The sequence below is a fragment of the Salmo trutta genome, chromosome 5 (genome assembly GCF_901001165.1).
Source record: "Salmo trutta chromosome 5, fSalTru1.1, whole genome shotgun sequence".
Lineage (NCBI taxonomy): Eukaryota > Metazoa > Chordata > Actinopteri > Salmoniformes > Salmonidae > Salmo > Salmo trutta.
The window spans coordinates 60,982,309-61,001,546 of NC_042961.1; the positions used below are offsets into that span (position 1 = coordinate 60,982,309).

The window sequence follows — 19,238 nt, forward strand, 5'->3', positions numbered from 1 at the left end:
AATCAGAGCGCCAAATTCAAAACCACAAATCTAATCATTTCAATTTCTCAAACATACGACTATTTTACACCATTTTATAGATACACTTCTCCTGAATCGAACCACGTTGTCCGATTTCAAAAAGGCTTTACAGCGAAAGCAAAACAGATTATGTTAGGAGAGTACATAGACACAAATAACCACACAGCCATTTTCCAAGCAACTAGATGCATCACAAATACCCAAAACACAGCTAAATGAAGCACTAAGCTTTGACGATCTTCATCAGATGACACTCCTAGGGCATCATGTTACACAATACATGCATTTTTTGTTCGATCAAGTTGATATTTATATCCAAAAACAGCATTTTACATTGGCGCGTGATGTTCAGAAAATATTTTGCCTCCAATACTGCCGGTGAATCAGCACAACAATTTACAATAATACTCGTCATAAACGTTGATAAAATATTAAACTGTCATTCAAAGAATTATAGATGAACATCTCCTTTATGCAAATGCTGTGACAGATTTAAAAAAAGCTTCACAAGGAAAGCACACTTTGCAATAATCTGAGTACTGCGCTCAGAAAAATACACTAGGCTATACAGATAGCCGCCATCTTGGAGTCATCTAAAATCATAAATAGCATTAGAAATATTCACTTACCTTTGATGATCTTCATCAGAAGGCACTTTCAGGAATCCCAGGTCCACAATAAATGTTGTTTTGTTCGATAAACTCCATAATTTATGTCCAAATAGCTCCTTGTTGTAAGCTACTCCAAATCTAGGAAGCGCGCGGAAAATGTCACGACGAAAAGTAAAAAAAAGTGATATTTACGTTCGTTCAAACATGTCAAACGTTGTAAAGCATCAATCTTTAGGGCCTTTTCCACTTAGAACTTCAATAATTTTCCAACCGGACGATTCCAATGTCTTGGAAAAACGTTTTGGAACACAGCTACCTCTCACGTGAATGTGCGCCAATGAACTGATGTCCTTCCCTGGGTCACCAACTTCCCAGCCTTCTTATTCGCTCTCTGTTCATCATAGAAGCCTAAAACAACTTTCTAAAGACTGTTGACATCTAGTGGAAGCCTTAGGAAGTGCAAAATGAATCCTTAGGTCACTGTGTGTTCGATAGGCAATGACTTGGAAAGATTCCACACATCAGATTTCCACTTCCTGGTAGGACTTTTCTCAGGTTTTTGCCTGCCATATGAGTTCTGTTATACTCACAGACATCATTCAAACAGTTTTAGAAACTTCAGAGTGTTTTCTATCCAAATCTACTAATAATATGCATATCCTAGCTTCTGAGTTTGAGTAGGAGGCAGTTTAATATGGGCACGTATTTCATCCAAAAGTGACAATACTGCCCCCTATGCGATTGGTGTCGTAAGTTAAGAGGTCTGATGTTCAGCAAACGACTGTCCTGTGCAAAATGTATCGAAAGACAATTGCTAAGAAAAGCAGCAGCACAACCAACCCCTTCAACTGAAACATGCGGTGGAATGGGAGGAATGCGTGAGACTTCGTCGCCCGATTCCCAAAACGTCTGCTAAAAGACAAACTACCATAGCCGCATCCTTTTCAAACGTTATCTCTTATGACAAGAAAAGTTTGAGGTGGAAGGAGATCGTGGATGCAGTGACCTATTACATAGCGAAAGGTATGGTTCCAATCTTTACAGCAGAAAAGCCAGGCTTTAAAAAGCTGCTAGGTACAGTTGACCACAAATATCAGCTGCCAAGCATTTCACGAAAGAAGCCCTGCCGCGATTGTACACTGCTACCCGCGAAAGAGCAGAGAAGCTGGCTAGTGTTTGTTATTTTTCCACCACAGCCGATTTATGGTCGAGCAGAACGTCAGAGCCGTACCTAAGTTTGACAATCTTGACAGTCCACCATATAAATGAAGACTGGAAAATGCAAAATGTCTGCCTCCAGATGTCTTACTTCCCCGATGAGCATACTGGTGAAGTAATAGCCCAGGGTCTCAGAGACTCTCTGGCATCGTGGAAGATGATCATACTGGTGAAGTAATAGCCCAGGGTCTCAGAGACTCTCTGTCATCGTGGAAGGTGATCATACGGGTGAAGTAATAGCCCAGGGTCTCAGAAACTCTCTGGCATCGTGGAAGGTGATCATACAGGTGAAGTAATAGCCCAGGGTCTCAGAGACTCTCTGGCATCGTGGAAGGTGATCATACAGGTGAAGTAATAGCCCAGGGTCTCAAAGACTCTCTGGCATCGTGGAAGATGAGCGAAAACCGACAGGTGTGCCTGACAACTGACAGCAGGAGCAACATGATAAAAGCATTGCGCTTGAACAACTGGACCCGCATGCAGTGCTTTGGGCACCTCGCCATCGGTAAGTGTGACATTGGATAATTAAAGTGAATTCAAAAAAGTTATGTTCAGGCCAGCTGTAGGCTAATGTGTTAGTAGTTGTCATTCTGCCAATCCAATAGCAAAGAACCACAGGCTGTTTTAATTAGAACAAAATAACAAAATTAATACATTTTCAATCAAAATGATTATATATAAATTAGATATTCAAACAGCTAGTGGTCAGACATTCCTAAACAACAGAATAGAGGTGTGGGTGTGTGTTTATTTGTTTTTCACAAATAGGACTGAATGAGGATGTATCGTATCGTGAGGTCCCTGGTAAAAACCTCAGAGTTTCGACACCCTAGGTCTGGAAAAAAGGTTGTGTTAAAGACGTGGTCACATGACATGTGATTTACATCCTACGCTGTGTTAGTGACAACATGTACGTGGGCCAGACATCCAGATGCTTGAAACAGAGCTGAAGCAAGGATGAAAATAACCTTGTTGCTTGTCACTTTGTCCAGTGCTCTAACAGTGTGTCTTCAATTCCAGGTGGAAGTGTCACCAAGAGGAGGAGACAACCCTTCTGGATATATACTTTACGCCTCCGACTCAATCAGCAAGTTCCCAGACCACACAACAGTAGTAGGTCTGATTACCAACAATGACGAGACAGCCTACAGGGAGGAGGTGAGGGCCCTGTGGTGCCATGAAAATAACCTCTCCCTCGACTTCATGAAAACAAAGAATTTAATCGTGGACTTCAGGAAACAGCAGAGGGAGCACGCCCCCTATCCACATCGATGGGACAGTAGTGGAGAAGTTGGAAAGCTTCAAGTTCCTGTCCGTACACACCACTGACAATCTGAAATGGTCCACCCACACAGACAGTGTGGTGAAGAAGTCGCAACGGGGGACTTGGCCCTTAAGACCCTCAAACTTTTACAGATGCACAACCGAGAGCATCCTGTCGGGCTGTATCACCGCCTGGTACGGCAACTGCACCGCCCGCAACTGCAGGGCTCTCCAGATCTCCAGGTCTGCCAAACGCATCTCCTGGAGCAAACTGCTGCCCTCCAGGACACCAACAGCACCCGATGTCACAGGAAGGCCAAAAAGATCAAGGACAACAACCACCCGAGCCACTGCCTGTTCACACCGCTATCATCCAGAAGGCGAGGTCAGTACAGGTACATCAAAGCTGGGACCAAGAGACTGAAAAACAGCTTCTATCTCAAAGCCATCAGACTTAAATAGCCATTACTGGCCAGCTGCCACCCGGTTACTCAATCCTGCACCTTAGAGGCTGCTGCCATATATATATATATATATATATATATAGACATGGAATCACTGGTCACTTTAATAATGTCTACATACTGCTTTACTCATCTCATATGTATATACTGTATTCTATTGTACTGTATTTTAGTCAATGCCACTCCAACATTGCTCATCATAATATTTATATATTTCTTGATTCCATTCTTTTACTTTTTAGATGTGTGTACTGTTGGGAATTCTTAGAGACTACTGCACTGTTGGAGCTCGGAACACAAGCATTTCAATACACTCGCAATAACATCTGCTAAATGTGTATGTGACCAATACAATGTAATTTGAAGTACAGAGAGATCCTTGATGAAAACCTGCTCCAGAGCGCTCAAGACCTCAGACTGGGGCAAAGGTTCATCTTCCAACAGGACAACGACCCTAGGCACACAGCCAAGACAACGCAGGAGTTGCTTTGGGACAACCCTCTGAATGTCCTTGAGTGGCCCAGCCAGAGTCCGGACTTGAACCCGATCTAACTTCTCTGGAGAGACCTGACAATAGCTGTGCAGTGACACTCCCCATCCAACCTGACAGAGCTTGAGAGGATCTGCAGAGAAGAATGGGAGAAACTCCCCAAATACAGATGTGCCAAGCTTGTAGCATCATACCCAAGAAGACTCGAGTTGAGGCTGTAATCGCTGCCAAAGTTGCTTCAACAAAGTACTGAGTAAAGGGTCTGAATACTTATGTAAATGTGATATTTCAGTTGAAAACATTTGTACATTTGCAAAAAATTCAAAAAGCCTGTTTTTGCTTCGTCATTATAGGGTATTGTGTGTAGATTGAGGGTAAAAAAACAATTTAATCCATTTTAGAATAAGGCTGTAACATAACAAAATGTGGAAAGTCAAGCGGGCTGAATACTTCCTGAAATCACTGTAGTGTTATGTGTGTGTTTACCTTGTCTCTTTTTGTTGCAGATCTGATGTGATTGGTGGGGGGGGTTAGGGTTGGGGGGGGGGGATCAAAATTGATCTGCATATATATATATATAAACGCAGCCTTACACGGAACCCAAACCGGCTGTGCGCCATTGTGCGCTATCGTGCTTTAATTTATTTTGTCCCCCCACACCAAACGCGATCATGACACGCAGGTTAAAATATCAAAACAAACTCTAAACCAATGACATTAATTTGGGGACAGGTCGAAAAGCATTAAACATGAAGGGCAATTTAGCTGGTTAGCTTGCACTTGCTAGCTAATTTGTCCTATTTAGCTAGCATGCTGTTGCTAGCTAATTTGTCCTGGGATATAAACATTGAGTTATTTTTTTACCTGAAATGCACAAGGTCCTCTACTCCGACAATTAATCCACACATAAAACGGTCAACCGAATCGTTTCTAGTCATCTCTCCTCCTTCCAGGCTTTTTCATCTTTGAACTTATATGGTGATTGGCATCTACACTTTCATAATATTACCACGACGACCGGCAAAACAGTTTGTCTTTCAATCACCCACGTGGGTTTAACCAATGAGGAGATGGCACGTGGGTACCCGCTTCTATAAACCAATGAGGAGATGGGAGAGGCAGGACTTACAGCGCGTCTGCGTCAGAAATAGAAAGGAGTTCTATTTTAGCCCTTGGCATCGCAGATGCTCGTTGGCGTAATAATTGAATAACATGGATTTCTAAATTTATTTTGCGATGCTCGATGTGGTCAGCATGTTAGTGGGCTCATCTGTCCCACTGTTTGGGGAGATTTGCTCTGATGAAGGTTGAACGACCGAAAGCCAAAATGTAAGAAATGTGCATCTGTTTATTTTTTTTCTGTTTCTAAAGTCAGTAAATTCTAGAACTTATTTTCATACATTCAAATAACTTCCTGGTTTTCATGAAACAGACATGTTTTTATCCATGTAATTTAAAAGTTATTAAAAACATAATTGAGTAGAACTCTATGAAGCTATCAATATATCTAAATACGAACCTATTCTACATAGTTGTATCTCAGGTGTGATCCGCAGCAGTCTCCGTAGCCGATCATTCTCCTCCTGGTATTCTACTACCGTTTTCACAAATGCCCCGGAAATTTCCACAGCGGCAAACGCCATTAATCGCTCATTTAAAAACTCTCGAAACGACTGTAGTTTAGACATTTTCAGTGGACTGAGAGTTGGGTGTTCAGCTAGTATGGCTTCTTGACGTGGGTCCTCCTGATCACATTCACTTTTCACACAAGGAGGAGTAAATATGAACTCTATGATATCAGGCTCCACCCCTTGAAGCTGCTCTTCCTGCTGACTGGTCCTGACTTCCTCCTGTTCCTCTTTAATCTGTGTGGTCTCTGGGTCCTTCTGCCCCAGACTGGGGCTCCACTCCTGCTGCTCAGGGGGAACCTCCTCTTCAGAGACAGAGAGCTGCAGGGATTCTGGAGGGACAGAGAGGAGGAGCAGAGGTTACCACAGTCCCCAAATCCAGAACAAATTCAAGAAAGCGTACGGTATTATAAAGAGCTATTGTTGCATGGAACTCTGTTCCATCTCAAGTTGCTCAAATGAAAAGCAAACCTGTTTAAAAAAACAGAAAGCAACACCTGACAAAGCCTCTCCTCTACTTGACTTCGATATTTTGTATGTATGTATTGATATGTAGGCTACATGTGCCTCTTTTTAAATGGATGTAGTTCTGTCCTTGAGCTGTTCTTGTCTATTAATGTTCTGGATGATGTCATGTTTCATGTGGACCCCAGGAAGAGTAGCTGATGCTTTTGCAACATGGGGATCCTAATAAAATACCTAATAACCACAGTATTAGTTATAACCATAAAATGGTCAAACAGGGAAATGGTCCTAATCGTTTTTCCACCATTTCCCATGGTGGATTTTACAATGACTTAAAATAAGGAGGCTAACCCTGGCATGACGTTTTGATAACCGTGTAAATCTCTCTAGGACAATGTGACTTTATCAATATATTTGCCTATATTTACCCCCCAAAAATGAAATGCTAATTAGCTCCTAATGTGGCTATCATAAAGAACTACAAACACCATAATGATCTGGATGAGACTGCTTCATTTTTCAATGAAGGTCTACAGTAGCCTCAGCAGCACTCTGTAGGGTAGCACCATAGTGTAGCCAGAGGACAGCTAGCTTCCATCCTCCTCTGGGTACATTGACTTCAATACAAAACCTAGGAGGCTTATGGTTCTCACCCCCTTCCATAGACTTACACAGTAATTATGACAACTTCGAGATTACGTCCTCCAGCCTATCAGAGCTCTTGCAGCATGAACTGACATGTTGTCCACACAATCATAGGATCGGAGAATTAAACTAGTACTAAAAGCATAAGCTAGAGCTAGCTAGCTAGCACTGCATAACATGTGGTGAGTAGTTGACTCAAAGAGAGAAAGACAATAGTTTAACACTTTTGAACAATAGTGAGAGAAATAGCTATAGTTCATATTTTTTTCACTTCCACTTTCTTAGCTAGCTAGTTTAGCCTACTCAAACAAAAATGGATGCTATGTTAGCTAGCTATGTCTATGGCTATCCAACACTGGAACTCTTCCAAGTCAAAGAAAGCTTTTGGTTTAATTAATGTATTGTATATGTATTGCCACTGGGGCCCACCGGTGTAACTGCTAAACTGCTTGCTGACTACACTGTACTGCATGATTGTAGAGAGTTTACTAACGTGTTAGTTCTAGTAGCTATGTTGACAATGATGTCAGCTAATAAAAACGGGGATAAACATACCTGAATCTGTCCAATAGAAACTCTTCTTTGCAACTGTTGGATTAATGATTACACCCTAGATCATTGAGATGCAGGCAAGAGCGTGCAAGGCGGTATAAAATGTGTCGCTGTCTGTCACCTTGATTACTCAAATGTTTCTCAACCTGTGCATCTATGTAGTAAACTTTAATTCATAGGCTAGGTTGTAGCAACCTCATGATGGCTATAGGGAAAATGTGAGTATCATGTAGTAGCCTAAACCCATTAATGTTACATTGAGCTGTGTGAATGAAATATGAATGACAGTTATCCAATATTCTTTAATAGAAATAAGGCTGTGGTCATAAAAAAAGAAGATTGTCCTCCATCTTAAACAGCACCGACCTCCACTACCGAATATATTGCTAAAAGTCACCTTGTCTGAGAGAGATTTACATGGTTATCAAAACGTCACGCCAGGGTAAGCCTACATGAAACACAGTCCTTTTTTTAAGTGTTCTAAAATCCCCTATGGGAAAAATGAATGGTGGATAAACGATTGGAACCATTTCCCTGTTTGAGCGCTAGGTTTTATGGGTATTATTACACCTCCACTGTGGGACTCTATACAGGCTTTAGACATCAGGGTTGGGGTCAATTTGAATTTTTAAGCCAATAAATTCAAGACTAGGTTAACTATAATTCCAATTCAATAATTAAAAACTAGAATCTAGAACTAGAATTACTTCTCAGTAATTGAAGATTAGCTATTTATTTCCAAATTTGATCAATTTCTATTATAAATTAAAATCACTTCCTGTTTTTATCCATGCACGGTAAGTTTAAACTTCTTCAACATGTATGAAGTGGTGATTAGTTAACAATTTATCAATAAAGTGGAACTATAGCTAGCTATCAGTATCTACATACGAACCTATTCTACATAGTTGTATCTCTGGTGTCCTCCGCAGCAGTCTCCGTAGCCGATCATTCTCCTCCTGGTATTCTACTACCGTTTTCTCAACTTCCCCAAAAATATCCACAGCAGCCGAAGTTAAACGCTCATTTAAAAACACATGAAACGATTGTTGTTTAGACATTTTATGTCAAATTAGAGCTGGGTAGCCTATTTTGTTTAGTCAGTATGTATTTTCTTTACTCCACACAAGGAACAAAAAATAACTCGTTTCCATTCCTACTTCCGTGTTCAAGTCAAGGAATCTTAGGACGTTCTTTGTTCTAGTTGGTGATGAACCCAGAAACACAACAGGGCCCCCAGCTGGATGGGAGTTTACTGTGCAAGGCAGCCTACAGACCACTAGTCAAGGAAAACGACGACTACATGTAGACAAACAGTGGTTATCATCAGTATAGGATGATCTGGGAGAATCAATTCTTCCTCAGGAGTCAACAGTTTATCATTACTCTATACAAGATTAAATCAATATCGTCAATGAGCAGCATTAGGTCAGAATTTATGAAAAATACTCTTGGAAATACTCTTGGACAAATGCAAGGATACCTTTTCTGGAATAGTTTTACATTTCATGTATCAGTTACGTCAGCCTGACCTAAATCAAATGAACAGATATTGCTGTTTCTAATGAAGGGAAAAATTAACCAGACTTTGAACAGCAGACCTGTGAATTTCCTACAATACTCTGTACTGTTTGATAATTACCTCGTCATTAAAATCAAATCAAACTTAATTTCCATACATTGTTTTACAACATTTAGTCCATGGTACAGTATATCTATTTATCTGAGAGCCACAGTATGAATGGTCTGGTGTTGCTTTCCTTTCCTAAGAGTGTTGTCCACATCCTGCTATTTTATTCCCATCTTCTGACTGAAGACCTTATTTCTATTGTCAGTTTTTCTATTTTTGTGGATATTATTCATATTCCTCAGCAGATACGTCTTCTGAGTCAATATTTTATCACAGACTGAGCAGCCATGTTATTTCACTCCTGTATGAGTGTCCATGTTCATTTAGGTGCTTCTTGGGATTGAAGCTTTTCCCCCTGTCACCACAGCTAAATGGTTTCTCTCTTCTGTAAATGCGTATAATGTCTGGTTATGTGTTACTTGGGATTGAAGCTTTTCCCCCTGTCACCACAGCTAAATGGTTTCTCTCTTCTGTGAATGCATATAATGTCTGGTTATGTGTTACTTGGGATTGAAGCTTTTCCCCCTGTCACCACAGCTAAATGGTTTCTCTCTTCTGTGAATGCATATAATGTCTGGTTATGTGTTACTTGGGATTGAAGCTTTTCCCCCTGTCACCACAGCTAAATGGTTTCTCTCTTCTGTGAATGCATATAATGTCTGGTTATGTGTTACTTGTGATTGAAGCTTTTCCCCCTGTCACCACAGCTAAATGGTTTCTCTCTTCTGTAAATGCATATAATGTCTGGTTATGTGTTACTTGTGATTGAAGCTTTTCCCCCTGTCACCACAGCTAAATGGTTTCTCTCTTCTGTAAATGCATATAATGTCTGGTTATGTGTTACTTGGGATTGAAGCTTTTCCCCCTGTCACCACAGCTAAATGGTTTCTCTCTTCTGTGAATGCATATAATGTCTGGTTATGTGTTACTTGTGATTGAAGCTTTTCCCCCTGTCACCACAGCTAAATGGTTTCTCTCTTCTGTGAATGCATATAATGTCTGGTTATGTGTTACTTGTGATTGAAGCTTTTCCCCCTGTCACCACAGCTAAATGGTTTCTCTCTTCTGTAAATGCATATAATGTCTGGTTATGTGTTACTTGTGATTGAAGCTTTTCCCCCTGTCACCACAGCTAAATGGTTTCTCTCTTCTGTAAATGCATATAATGTCTGGTTATGTGTTACTTGTGATTGAAGCTTTTCCCCCTGTCACCACAGCTAAATGGTTTCTCTCTTCTTCTCATGTACATGGACAGATGTTTGAAGATCTTGCCATAAAAGGTGCAGGTGTAGGGTTCCCCCATTGGGGGGTTCGGATCTAATGGTGGGCTGAAATCCAATGGTGGGTTGCTGTCAAGTCCTACATGGTTGCTGCTTATGGCTGAGCTGTGGCTGTAGGCATTGTTCTTATTATCGGGAATTTTGAAACCCTTTAGGTGGGTCACAGTGGCAAAAGGTTTGAGATCCACTGGTTTAGAGTCACTCTCTGTTCTTCACAGTCTGGGTTTGGGGAAGAGTCAAGCACTGAAGTGGGTCTTCCTGATCACATTCTCTTTTCAAACAGGAAGGAGTGAAATTGAAATCAGTGATATCAGGCCCCTGCTCTTGAATCTGCTCTTCCTTCTGTCTGGTCTGAGTTCCTCCTCCTTGTCTTTAATCTGTGTGGTGTCTGGGTCCTTCTGCCCCAGACTGGGGCTCCACTCCTGCTCACAGTGCTGCTGCTCAGGGGGAACCTCCTCTTCAGAGACAGCGAGAGAGAGCTGCAGGGAGTCTGGAGGGAAGGAGAGGAGGGTAGAGGTAATCTACGGTATATACCACAGAAGTAAATAGAACACCTGAATCATACAGATGAATTCAAGATCTCTATGATGTATACAGCCTTTAGATGTGCCTGAGCGCAAACAGCTAGGACCAGATTCCAAGTTAGTAGATTTTTACAAAGTCCATATTGATACAGAAACAAACAATAATTAAGATAAATTTAAGCTGATTGACAAAGTCATGACTAATTTGAATCATTTAATGCTACCAACGCTCCAAATCAAGAACAGCCACCTATATCTCTGGAGACATAATAACAATTCTTTGGGATTTTATTAGGATCTCCATTAGCTGTAGCGAAATACATACATACATAATATCTAGGTGAAATAGGGGAGAGGCTTTGTGCCTTAAGGTGTTGCTTTATGTTTTTTTGAAACCACGTTTGCTGTTCATTTGAGCTATCTGAGATGGGAGCTTCATACAATTATGTCTCTATATAACATTGTACGCTTTCTTGAATTTGTTCTGGATTTGGGGACAGTGAAAAGACCCCTGGTGGCATGTCTGGTGGGGTAAGTGTGTGTGTCAGTGCTGTGTGTAAATTCACCATTCAAACTATTTGGAATATTCAACACATTCATGTTTCTTTATAAAAACAAGAAGTGATGCAGTCAGTCTCTCCTCTACTTGTAGCAAAGAGAAACTGGCATGCATATCAAATCAAATCAAATGTATTTATATAGCCCTTCATATATCAGCAGAAATCTCAAAGTGCTGTACAGAAACCCAGCCTAAAACCCCAAACAGCAAGCAATGCATGTGAAAGAAGCATGGTGGCTAGGAAAAACTCCCTAGGAAAAACTCCCTAGAAAGGCCAAAAACCTACGAAGAAACCTAGAGAGGAACCAGGCTATGAGGGGTGGCCAGTCCTCTTCTGGCTGTGCCGGGTGGATATTATAACAGAACATGGTCAAAATGTTAAAATGTTCATAAATGACCAGCATGGTCAAATAATAATAATCAGAGTAGTTGTCGAGGGTGCAAAAAGCACGTCCGGTGAACAGGTCAGGGTTCCGTAGCCGCAGGCAGAACAGTTGAAACTGGAGCAGCAGCATGGCCAGGTGGACTGGGGACAGCAAGGAGTCATCATGCCAGGTAGTCCCAAGGCATGGTCCTAGGGCTCAGGTCCTCCGAGAGAAAGAAAGAAAGAGAGAAAGAGAGAATTAGAGAGAGCATATTTAAATTCACACAGGACACCGGATAAGACAAGAGAATACTCCAGATGTAACAGACTGACCCTAGCCCCCCGACACATAAACTACTGCAGCATAAATACTGGAGGCTGAGACAGGAGGGATCAGAAGACACTGTGGCCCCATCCGATGATACCCCCGGACAGGGCCAAACAGGCAGGATATAACCCCACCCACTTTGCCAAAGCACAGCCCCCACACCACTAGAGGGATGTCTACAACCACCAACTTACCGTCCGAAGACAAGGCCGAGTATAGCCCACAAAGATCTCTGCCATGGCACAACCCAAAGGGGGGGGCAACCCAGACAGGAAGACCACGTCAGTGACTCAACCCACTCAAGTGACGCACCCCTCCCATGGACGGCATGGAAGAACACCAGTAAGTCAGTGACTCAGCCCCTGTAATAGGGTTAGAGGCAGAGAATCCCAGTGGAAAGAGGGGAACCGGCAAGGCAGAGACAGCAAGGGCGGTTCGTTGCTCCAGCCTTTCCGTTCACCTTCACACTCCTGGGCCAGACTATACTTAATCATAGGACCTACTGAAGAGATAAGTCTTCAGTAAAGACTTAAAGGTTGAGACTGAGTCTGCGTCTCTCACATGGGTAGGCAGACCATTCCATAAAAATGGAGCTCTATAGGAGAAAGCCCTACCTCCAGCCGTTTGCTTAGAAATTCTAGGGACAATTAGGAGGCCTGCGTCTTGTGACCGTAGCGTACGTGTAGGTATGTACGGCAGGACCAAATCGGAAAGATAGGTAGGAGCAAGCCCATGTAATGCTTTGTAGGTTAGCAGTAAAACCTTGAAATCAGCCCTTGCCTTTACAGGAAGCCAGTGTAGGGAGGCTAGCACTGGAGTAATATGATCAAATTTCTTGGTTCTAGTCAGGATTCTAGCAGCCGTATTTAGCACTAACTGAAGTTTGTTTAGTGCTTTATCCGGGTAGTCGGAAAGTAGAGCATTGCAGTAGTCCAGCCTAGAAGCAACAAAAGCATATGATTGATATTAGCCCCGATTACAGTGAAGAGCAAGATGTGCCACCCTGTTCTGGGCCAGCTGCCATTTTCTAGGTCCTTCTTTGCAGCACCTGACCACATGACTGAGCAATAATCAAGATAAAATAAGATTAGAGCCTGCAGGACTTTATTTGTGGAGTGTGGTGTCAAAAAAGCAGAGCATCTCTTTATCACGGACAGACCTCTCCCCATCTTCGCAAACGTTGAATCGAAATGTTTTGACCATGACAGTTTACAATCCAAGATGACACTAAGTAATTTAGTCTCCTCAACTTGCTCAATAGCCACATTATTCATGACCAGATTCAGCTGAGGTGATTTGTACCAAATGCAATTCTCTTAGTTTTAGAGATGTTCAGGACTAGTTTATTACAGGCCACCCATTCTAAAACTGACTGCAACTCTGTGTTTAGTGTTGCAGTGATCTCACTAGCTGTGGGTACGTACAGGGTTGAATCAACAGCATACATGGACACACAGGTTTTGTATAATGCCAGTGGCAGGTCATTAGTAAAACATTTAAAATAGTAGAGGGCCAAGAGAGCTGTCTTGCGGTACACCACACTTTACATGTTTAACATTAGAGAAACTTCCATTAAAGAAAACCCTCTGTGCTCTATTAGATAGATGGCTCTGAATCAATGATATGACAGAAGTTCAAAAGCTGTAACACAATTTTTGTTGTGTTATGGTCAATAATATCAAAGGCTGCACTGAAATCTAACAGTACAGCTCCCACAATCCTCTTATTATCAATTTCTTTCAACCAATCATCAGTCATTTGTGTCATTGCAGTACATATTGAATGCCCCTCTCTATAACCATGCTGAAAGTCTGTTGTTCATTTGTTTCCAGAGAAATAGCATTGTATCTGGTCAAGACCATATATTTTTTTTTACATACCTTTGCTAAGGGTCGGCATCAAGCTGATTGGTTCATCCTCAGTATCTTTCCATCAAAGTTGTCAATACCAGGTGGTTTCTCATTATTGATGGACAACACTTTTTCCACATCACCCACACTAACTTTACAAAATTCTAAAATTCTATTGCTTTTCCTTCATTATTCATTATTTTACGCCTGAAAATGATGGCTCACATTTTGTTGTTGGCATTTCATGCTTAAGTTTGCTCATTCTGCCAATGAAATATTAATTGAAGTAATTGGCAACATCAAAAGGTGTTGAGCCATCTGACTCAATGTAACGCCCTGGCCATAGAGAGGGGTTTTTGTTCTTTATTTTGGTTAGGCCAGGGTGTTACATTGGGTGGGCGTTCTATGTTCATTTTTCTATGTTTTTGTATTTCTTTATTTTGGGCCGTGTGTGGCTCGAAATCAGGCACAGCTGTAGTTCGTTGTTGCTGATTGGGAGTCACACATAAGTAGCCTGTTTTTTCCTTTGGGTTTTTGTGGGTGATTGTTTCTGTTTAGTGCTTTCTGTTTCGTTGTTAGTACCTGACAGAACTGTCGGCTGTCATTTTGTTTATTTTGTCAAGTGTTCTCTTTTCAATTAAAATTAATTCAAGATGAACACATCCTCCACTTCACCTTGGTCTTTCTCTAACGACGGCCGTTACAGAATCACCCACCAACAACGGACCAAGCAGCGGAGGAAGGAGCAGCACAAGGAGGGGATGAAGCAGCGTGCTCGGGAGGTCATGGCATCCTGGTCGCTGGAGGTGTTGGAGTCAAGGATTGACTGGACATGGGATCAATTATTTGACCACTGCAACAACCTGCCGAGGGAGAGCGACGGACACGGGAGGCAGCCCCCCCAAAAACATTTGGGGGGGCACACGGGGAGATTGGCGGAGTCAGGCGGTAGACCTGAGCCAACTCCCCGTGCTTACCGGAAGCAGCGTGGTACTGGTAAGGCACCGTGTTATGCTGTGAAGCGCATGGTGTCTCTAGTGTGCGTTCATAGCCCGGTGCACTATAGGCCAGCCCTCCGCAAGTGCCATGCGAGTGCAGGCATCGAGCCAGGACGGATTGTGCCAGCTCAGTGCGTCTGGTCTACAGTGTGCCTTTTCGGTCCAGGTTATCCTGCACCGGCTCTGCGCACTGTGTCTCCAGGGTGCTGGGAGGGTCCAGTTCGCCCAATGCCTGCGCTCTGCCTGTGCCGGGCCAAAGTGGGCATTCAGCCTGGAGTGTGGGTAAAGAGCCTACGTACCAGAACTCCAGTGCTCCCCCACAGCCCGGTTTATCCTGTGCCTCCTCCTCGGACCAGGCCTCCAGTGGGTCTCCCCATCCTGGTCAGTCCTGTGCCTCCTCCACGGACCAGGCCTCCAGGGGGTCTCCCCATCCTGGTCAAGCCTGGTCAAGCCTGTGCCTCCTCCACGGACCAGGCCTCCAGTGGGTCTCCCCATCCTGCTCAGTCCTGTGCCTCCTCCACGGACCAGGCCTCCAGTGGGTCTCCCCATCCTGCTCAGTCCTGTGCCTCCTCCACGGACCAGGCCTCCAGTGGGTCTCCCCAGCCTGGTGAGTCCAGTGCCTGCGCCCAGAGCCAGGCCTCCTTCATGTCTCCCCAGCCTGGTGAGGCCTGGGCCAGAGCCACCAGAGCCGCCCGCCAGTCCGGAACCGCCAGAGCCGCCCGCCAGTCCGGAGCCGCCAGAGCCGCCCGCCAGTTCGGAGCCGCCAGAGCCGCCCGACAGTCCGGAGCCGCCAGAGCCGCCCGACAGTCCGGAGCCGCCAGAGCCGCCCGACAGTCCGGAGCCGCCAGAGCCGCCCGACATTCCGGAGCCGCCAGAGCCGCCCGACAGTCCGGAGCCGCAAGAGCCGCCCGACAGTCCGGAGCCGCCAGAGCCGCCCGACAGTCCGGAGCCGCCAGAGCCGCCCGACAGTCCGGAGCCGCCAGAGCCGCCCGCCTGTCCGGAGCGGCTTTAACTAGCAATACAAACCGATTTGTCATAGCTACCTAAAGTTAACCAAATAGGTTCAATGTTAGCTAGCTAACATTAGGCTATAACTAGCAATGCGAAATGGCATTCTGAGGAAACATCACTAACGTTACACACACATCATACATGTAAATTAATGTTAGCTAGCAACCCAGCCATCTAACGTTAGCTAGCTAACAGCAAGCTTGAACTTGGGGTCTTTTGTTTAGACATGTAACGTTAATGTTAGCTAGCTAAAAAATGAACTATAATCCCAATCCATAGAGTAACGTTACTAGCAATACAAACAGATTGTCATAGCTAAGTTAACCGAATAAGCTAGGTTCAATGTTAACGTTAACTAGCAAGCCAGCGATCGAACTCCAGCTGGCTAGCTAACTGCAAGCCTTAACTCGCAATGAAAACAACTTTCTGACAAAATTAGAAACGTATATCTGAAACTGTACCTAGATTCCAATTTGACAGAGAATCCAGGTAGACGCTACACAATTGGCTGCCAGGAAGCACGAGGGGCTTACTCTGAGTCATTGTCACACTAGGATTATGAGGATGCAGTAAAGTCTATAGCTAGTTAGATTGCTCCTTTCCCCCAACTTAGCTATTCCCTTTATAATTAGACTTTTAGCATGTTCCAAATTTTCTAATTTACACCAGCCAAGAGTTAGTCTCGTCTAAACTTTGACTCTTTTAACACAATTTATTTATAGTCCCAGTCTCAGGCGGTCTCTTCACACAATCGATTTATAGTCCTGGCGTTCGACTGCCTTTAATGACCTAGATATCTTTCTGAACCTTTCCTCTGTAGTAACTCCCTCTGTTTAAGAAGTACAATTACATTTCTTATCACATATTGTGATAAAAGCACTGAAATTGTTTGCCACGAGGCAGTGGTTATTGATACATTTAAAAAAAAGATATACTTTCCTGATATTCTCCTTCCATCTTTCAGAGTATTTCTCATCGATTTTGTCTTAACGCTGCTCATTCATGATATTGTTAGAATTTTTTAATGATCCACACCCCTAAATGTTTTAAAGGTACACTACATGGGATCTTTTGTTTCAGCTCAAGAAACATGGGACCAACACTTTACATGTTGCATTTCTATTTACTGTTTGTCAAATTATAATTATTGTATTCATTTTTAAGTTATATAACAACATTCTAACCTTGTTGACAATTATCTAGTGCAAAAATTGCATTATTTCACTATTTGTATCCGTTTGGATCAGTTTCAATGGGGGACTTTTATTTTGAATGCAAACCGGAAATTCCACTATTGTGGTTCATCTTTATTGTGGCTAGCTTCAGGATTGGAGGTGAATGTTTTGATTTCAAATACCCTTTTTTTGAGGAGTAAACAAAGACTTACTGAACTAAATAGGCTACCCAACTCTGTCGTCTAAAATATGTCTAAACTACAGTTGTTTCGTGTGTTTTTAAATGAGCATTTAACGGCGGCTACTGTGGATATTTTTGGGGAAGTTGAGAAAACGGTAGTAGAATACCAGGAGGAGAATGATCGGCTACGGAGACTGCTGCGGAGGACACCGGTGATACCTCTATGTAGAATAGGTTCGTATTTAGATATACTGGTAGCTAGCTATAGTTCTACTTAATTAATAAACTGATTAGACAAAAATCACAATTTTAACCATTTTTAAAACATTGTATTTAAATGTTTTACTTTCGATTATTTACCTACCTATCTGGATGGCTAACTAGCTACTGTAGCTAATAATTGTTCTCTCCATTTTTGTTCTATTGGTCTATACATCAATTACGCTTTTAACTGCGCATGTGTAGCCTACAAGATGTAATAAACCATTGAAACAATTAACAATTGTAATGTATGATTCAATAGTTGTCTGCATATTTGATTACTTATCTAAAGATAGAGAGATAGCCAGGCCCAGACCCACAGATCGGTCTGATTGATTCATTGATGGGAATAACCAGGAAGGGAAGGCTGTCTCGCTCTGTACTCTTGTAATTAACCAAACGGCTCATATTGCAACGTTGGAAATAGGAAACTACCTACCTTTTGAAATGTGATTATGGGATTTAGGGAATGTAATACATATGGAAAAGATACGATACAATACCTCCAATAGAAGTCCATTGTTTTACTAAATATGGCAGCCGATACTGGATAAATGGTCTAGTCCCGCTTCATAACTGGGTTGACGATCTGCTGCTACTCTGTGCTGTACTCGATTCAATATTTATTTTTGTTGAACTACATTGCATTGAATTGAATTTATTTTGGGGGTAAAGGACATGTACAATGTGGACCCATAGGATATCACTTAAAAGTATAAATTAAAACGCTTGTTTCCCGAAGTGGTCCTCAATGGTAAAAACAATAACACACACAATGATTAAAAGGCAAGACAAAATTACAAACAACAAATACATTCATTTATATTGACATCCTAAAAAGTGGCACTATTCACTGCCCTTCTCCCTAAACCTTAAAAATCAACCATATTAATTTCACATTAAAACAATCTATTAATTGCACATACCTATATAGAAAATGTCGCAGATATATAGGGTTGCCGTGCATCTAGCTCCTTGGCAACTTTGCAGTATTTTTTTTTTTTAATATGTTATACAGGCATTGTGGGTCTCTCTCTCTCTCTCTCTCTCTCTCTCTCTCTCTCTCTCTCTCTCTCTCTCTCTCTCTCTCTCTCTCTCTCTCTCTCTCTCTCTCTCTCTCTCTCTCTCTCTCTCTCTCTCTCTCTCTCTCTCTCTCTCTCTCTCTCTGTCTCTCTCTCTCTCTCTCTCTGTCTCTGTCTGTCTCTCTCTGTTGCGCTACACCCGCATTAACATTATGTGACCAATAAGATGTGATTAGATTTGATTCAGATAAATACGCCTGACCAGCAGTAGGGGGCGCAAGGGGCAGTGGAGTGGTTTCTCTTAGACAACCTTGTCCAAATGAAAATCTTTACCTACTTTTTAAAGATATTTCTACTTTGTCTTTGCTTTATCTCCAAGGGGAGGTTATTCCATAGACAAATGCCTGTATAGGAAAACGTGCTCCTTGCAGTACTGTTTACGACATAACACTAGCTCTGGTATTGTGACTGTGTTGCTTATAGACCATATCAATGTGGTTTTTCATGTAACCTGGGGCACGATCATTTAAGATGTCAAACATATGATTAAGTTTAAGTTGGTCCACTCTGGACTCCAAAGGCAACAAGCCCACCTACCGGAACTGCTGTACCCCTATGTGGGTCCTAGGGAGGACATTCAGCATATACCTGATAACATTATGTGTTCCTGGGGGGGACACTCAGCATATACCTGATAA

The 19,238-nt window shown here is 42.5% G+C and overlaps 3 protein-coding genes across 4 annotated transcripts in view; 1 reads left to right on the forward strand and 2 right to left on the reverse strand.

The window, feature by feature from the left end:
* Positions 1-8,526, reverse strand: part of LOC115194669 (zinc finger and SCAN domain-containing protein 22-like) — a 38,795-nt gene extending 30,269 nt beyond the window's left edge. Inside the window, exons 1-2 of the mRNA XM_029754543.1 lie at positions 8,253-8,526; positions 5,587-6,027 (exon numbers count right to left, since the gene is read on the reverse strand). Coding sequence (XP_029610403.1) covers positions 5,587-6,027; positions 8,253-8,418 — 607 coding nt within the window. The 5' untranslated portion in view covers positions 8,419-8,526. The remainder of the gene's footprint in view (positions 1-5,586; positions 6,028-8,252) is intronic.
* LOC115194677 (zinc finger protein 37-like) overlaps positions 1-19,238 on the reverse strand; it is a 1,069,572-nt gene that overhangs the window by 974,370 nt on the left and 75,964 nt on the right. The window lies entirely within an intron of this gene.
* The window catches only part of LOC115194676 (gastrula zinc finger protein XlCGF26.1-like), a 900,659-nt gene that overhangs the window by 866,150 nt on the left and 15,271 nt on the right, over positions 1-19,238 (forward strand). Inside the window, exon 1 of one of the 2 annotated variants that reach the window (XM_029754570.1) lies at positions 17,153-17,491. The exons of the other annotated variant lie outside the window; for it this stretch is intronic. Coding sequence (XP_029610430.1) covers positions 17,326-17,491 — 166 coding nt within the window. The 5' untranslated portion in view covers positions 17,153-17,325. Of the gene's footprint in view, positions 1-17,152; positions 17,492-19,238 lie in introns of those variants that run through there. 2 annotated transcript variants of the gene reach the window in all.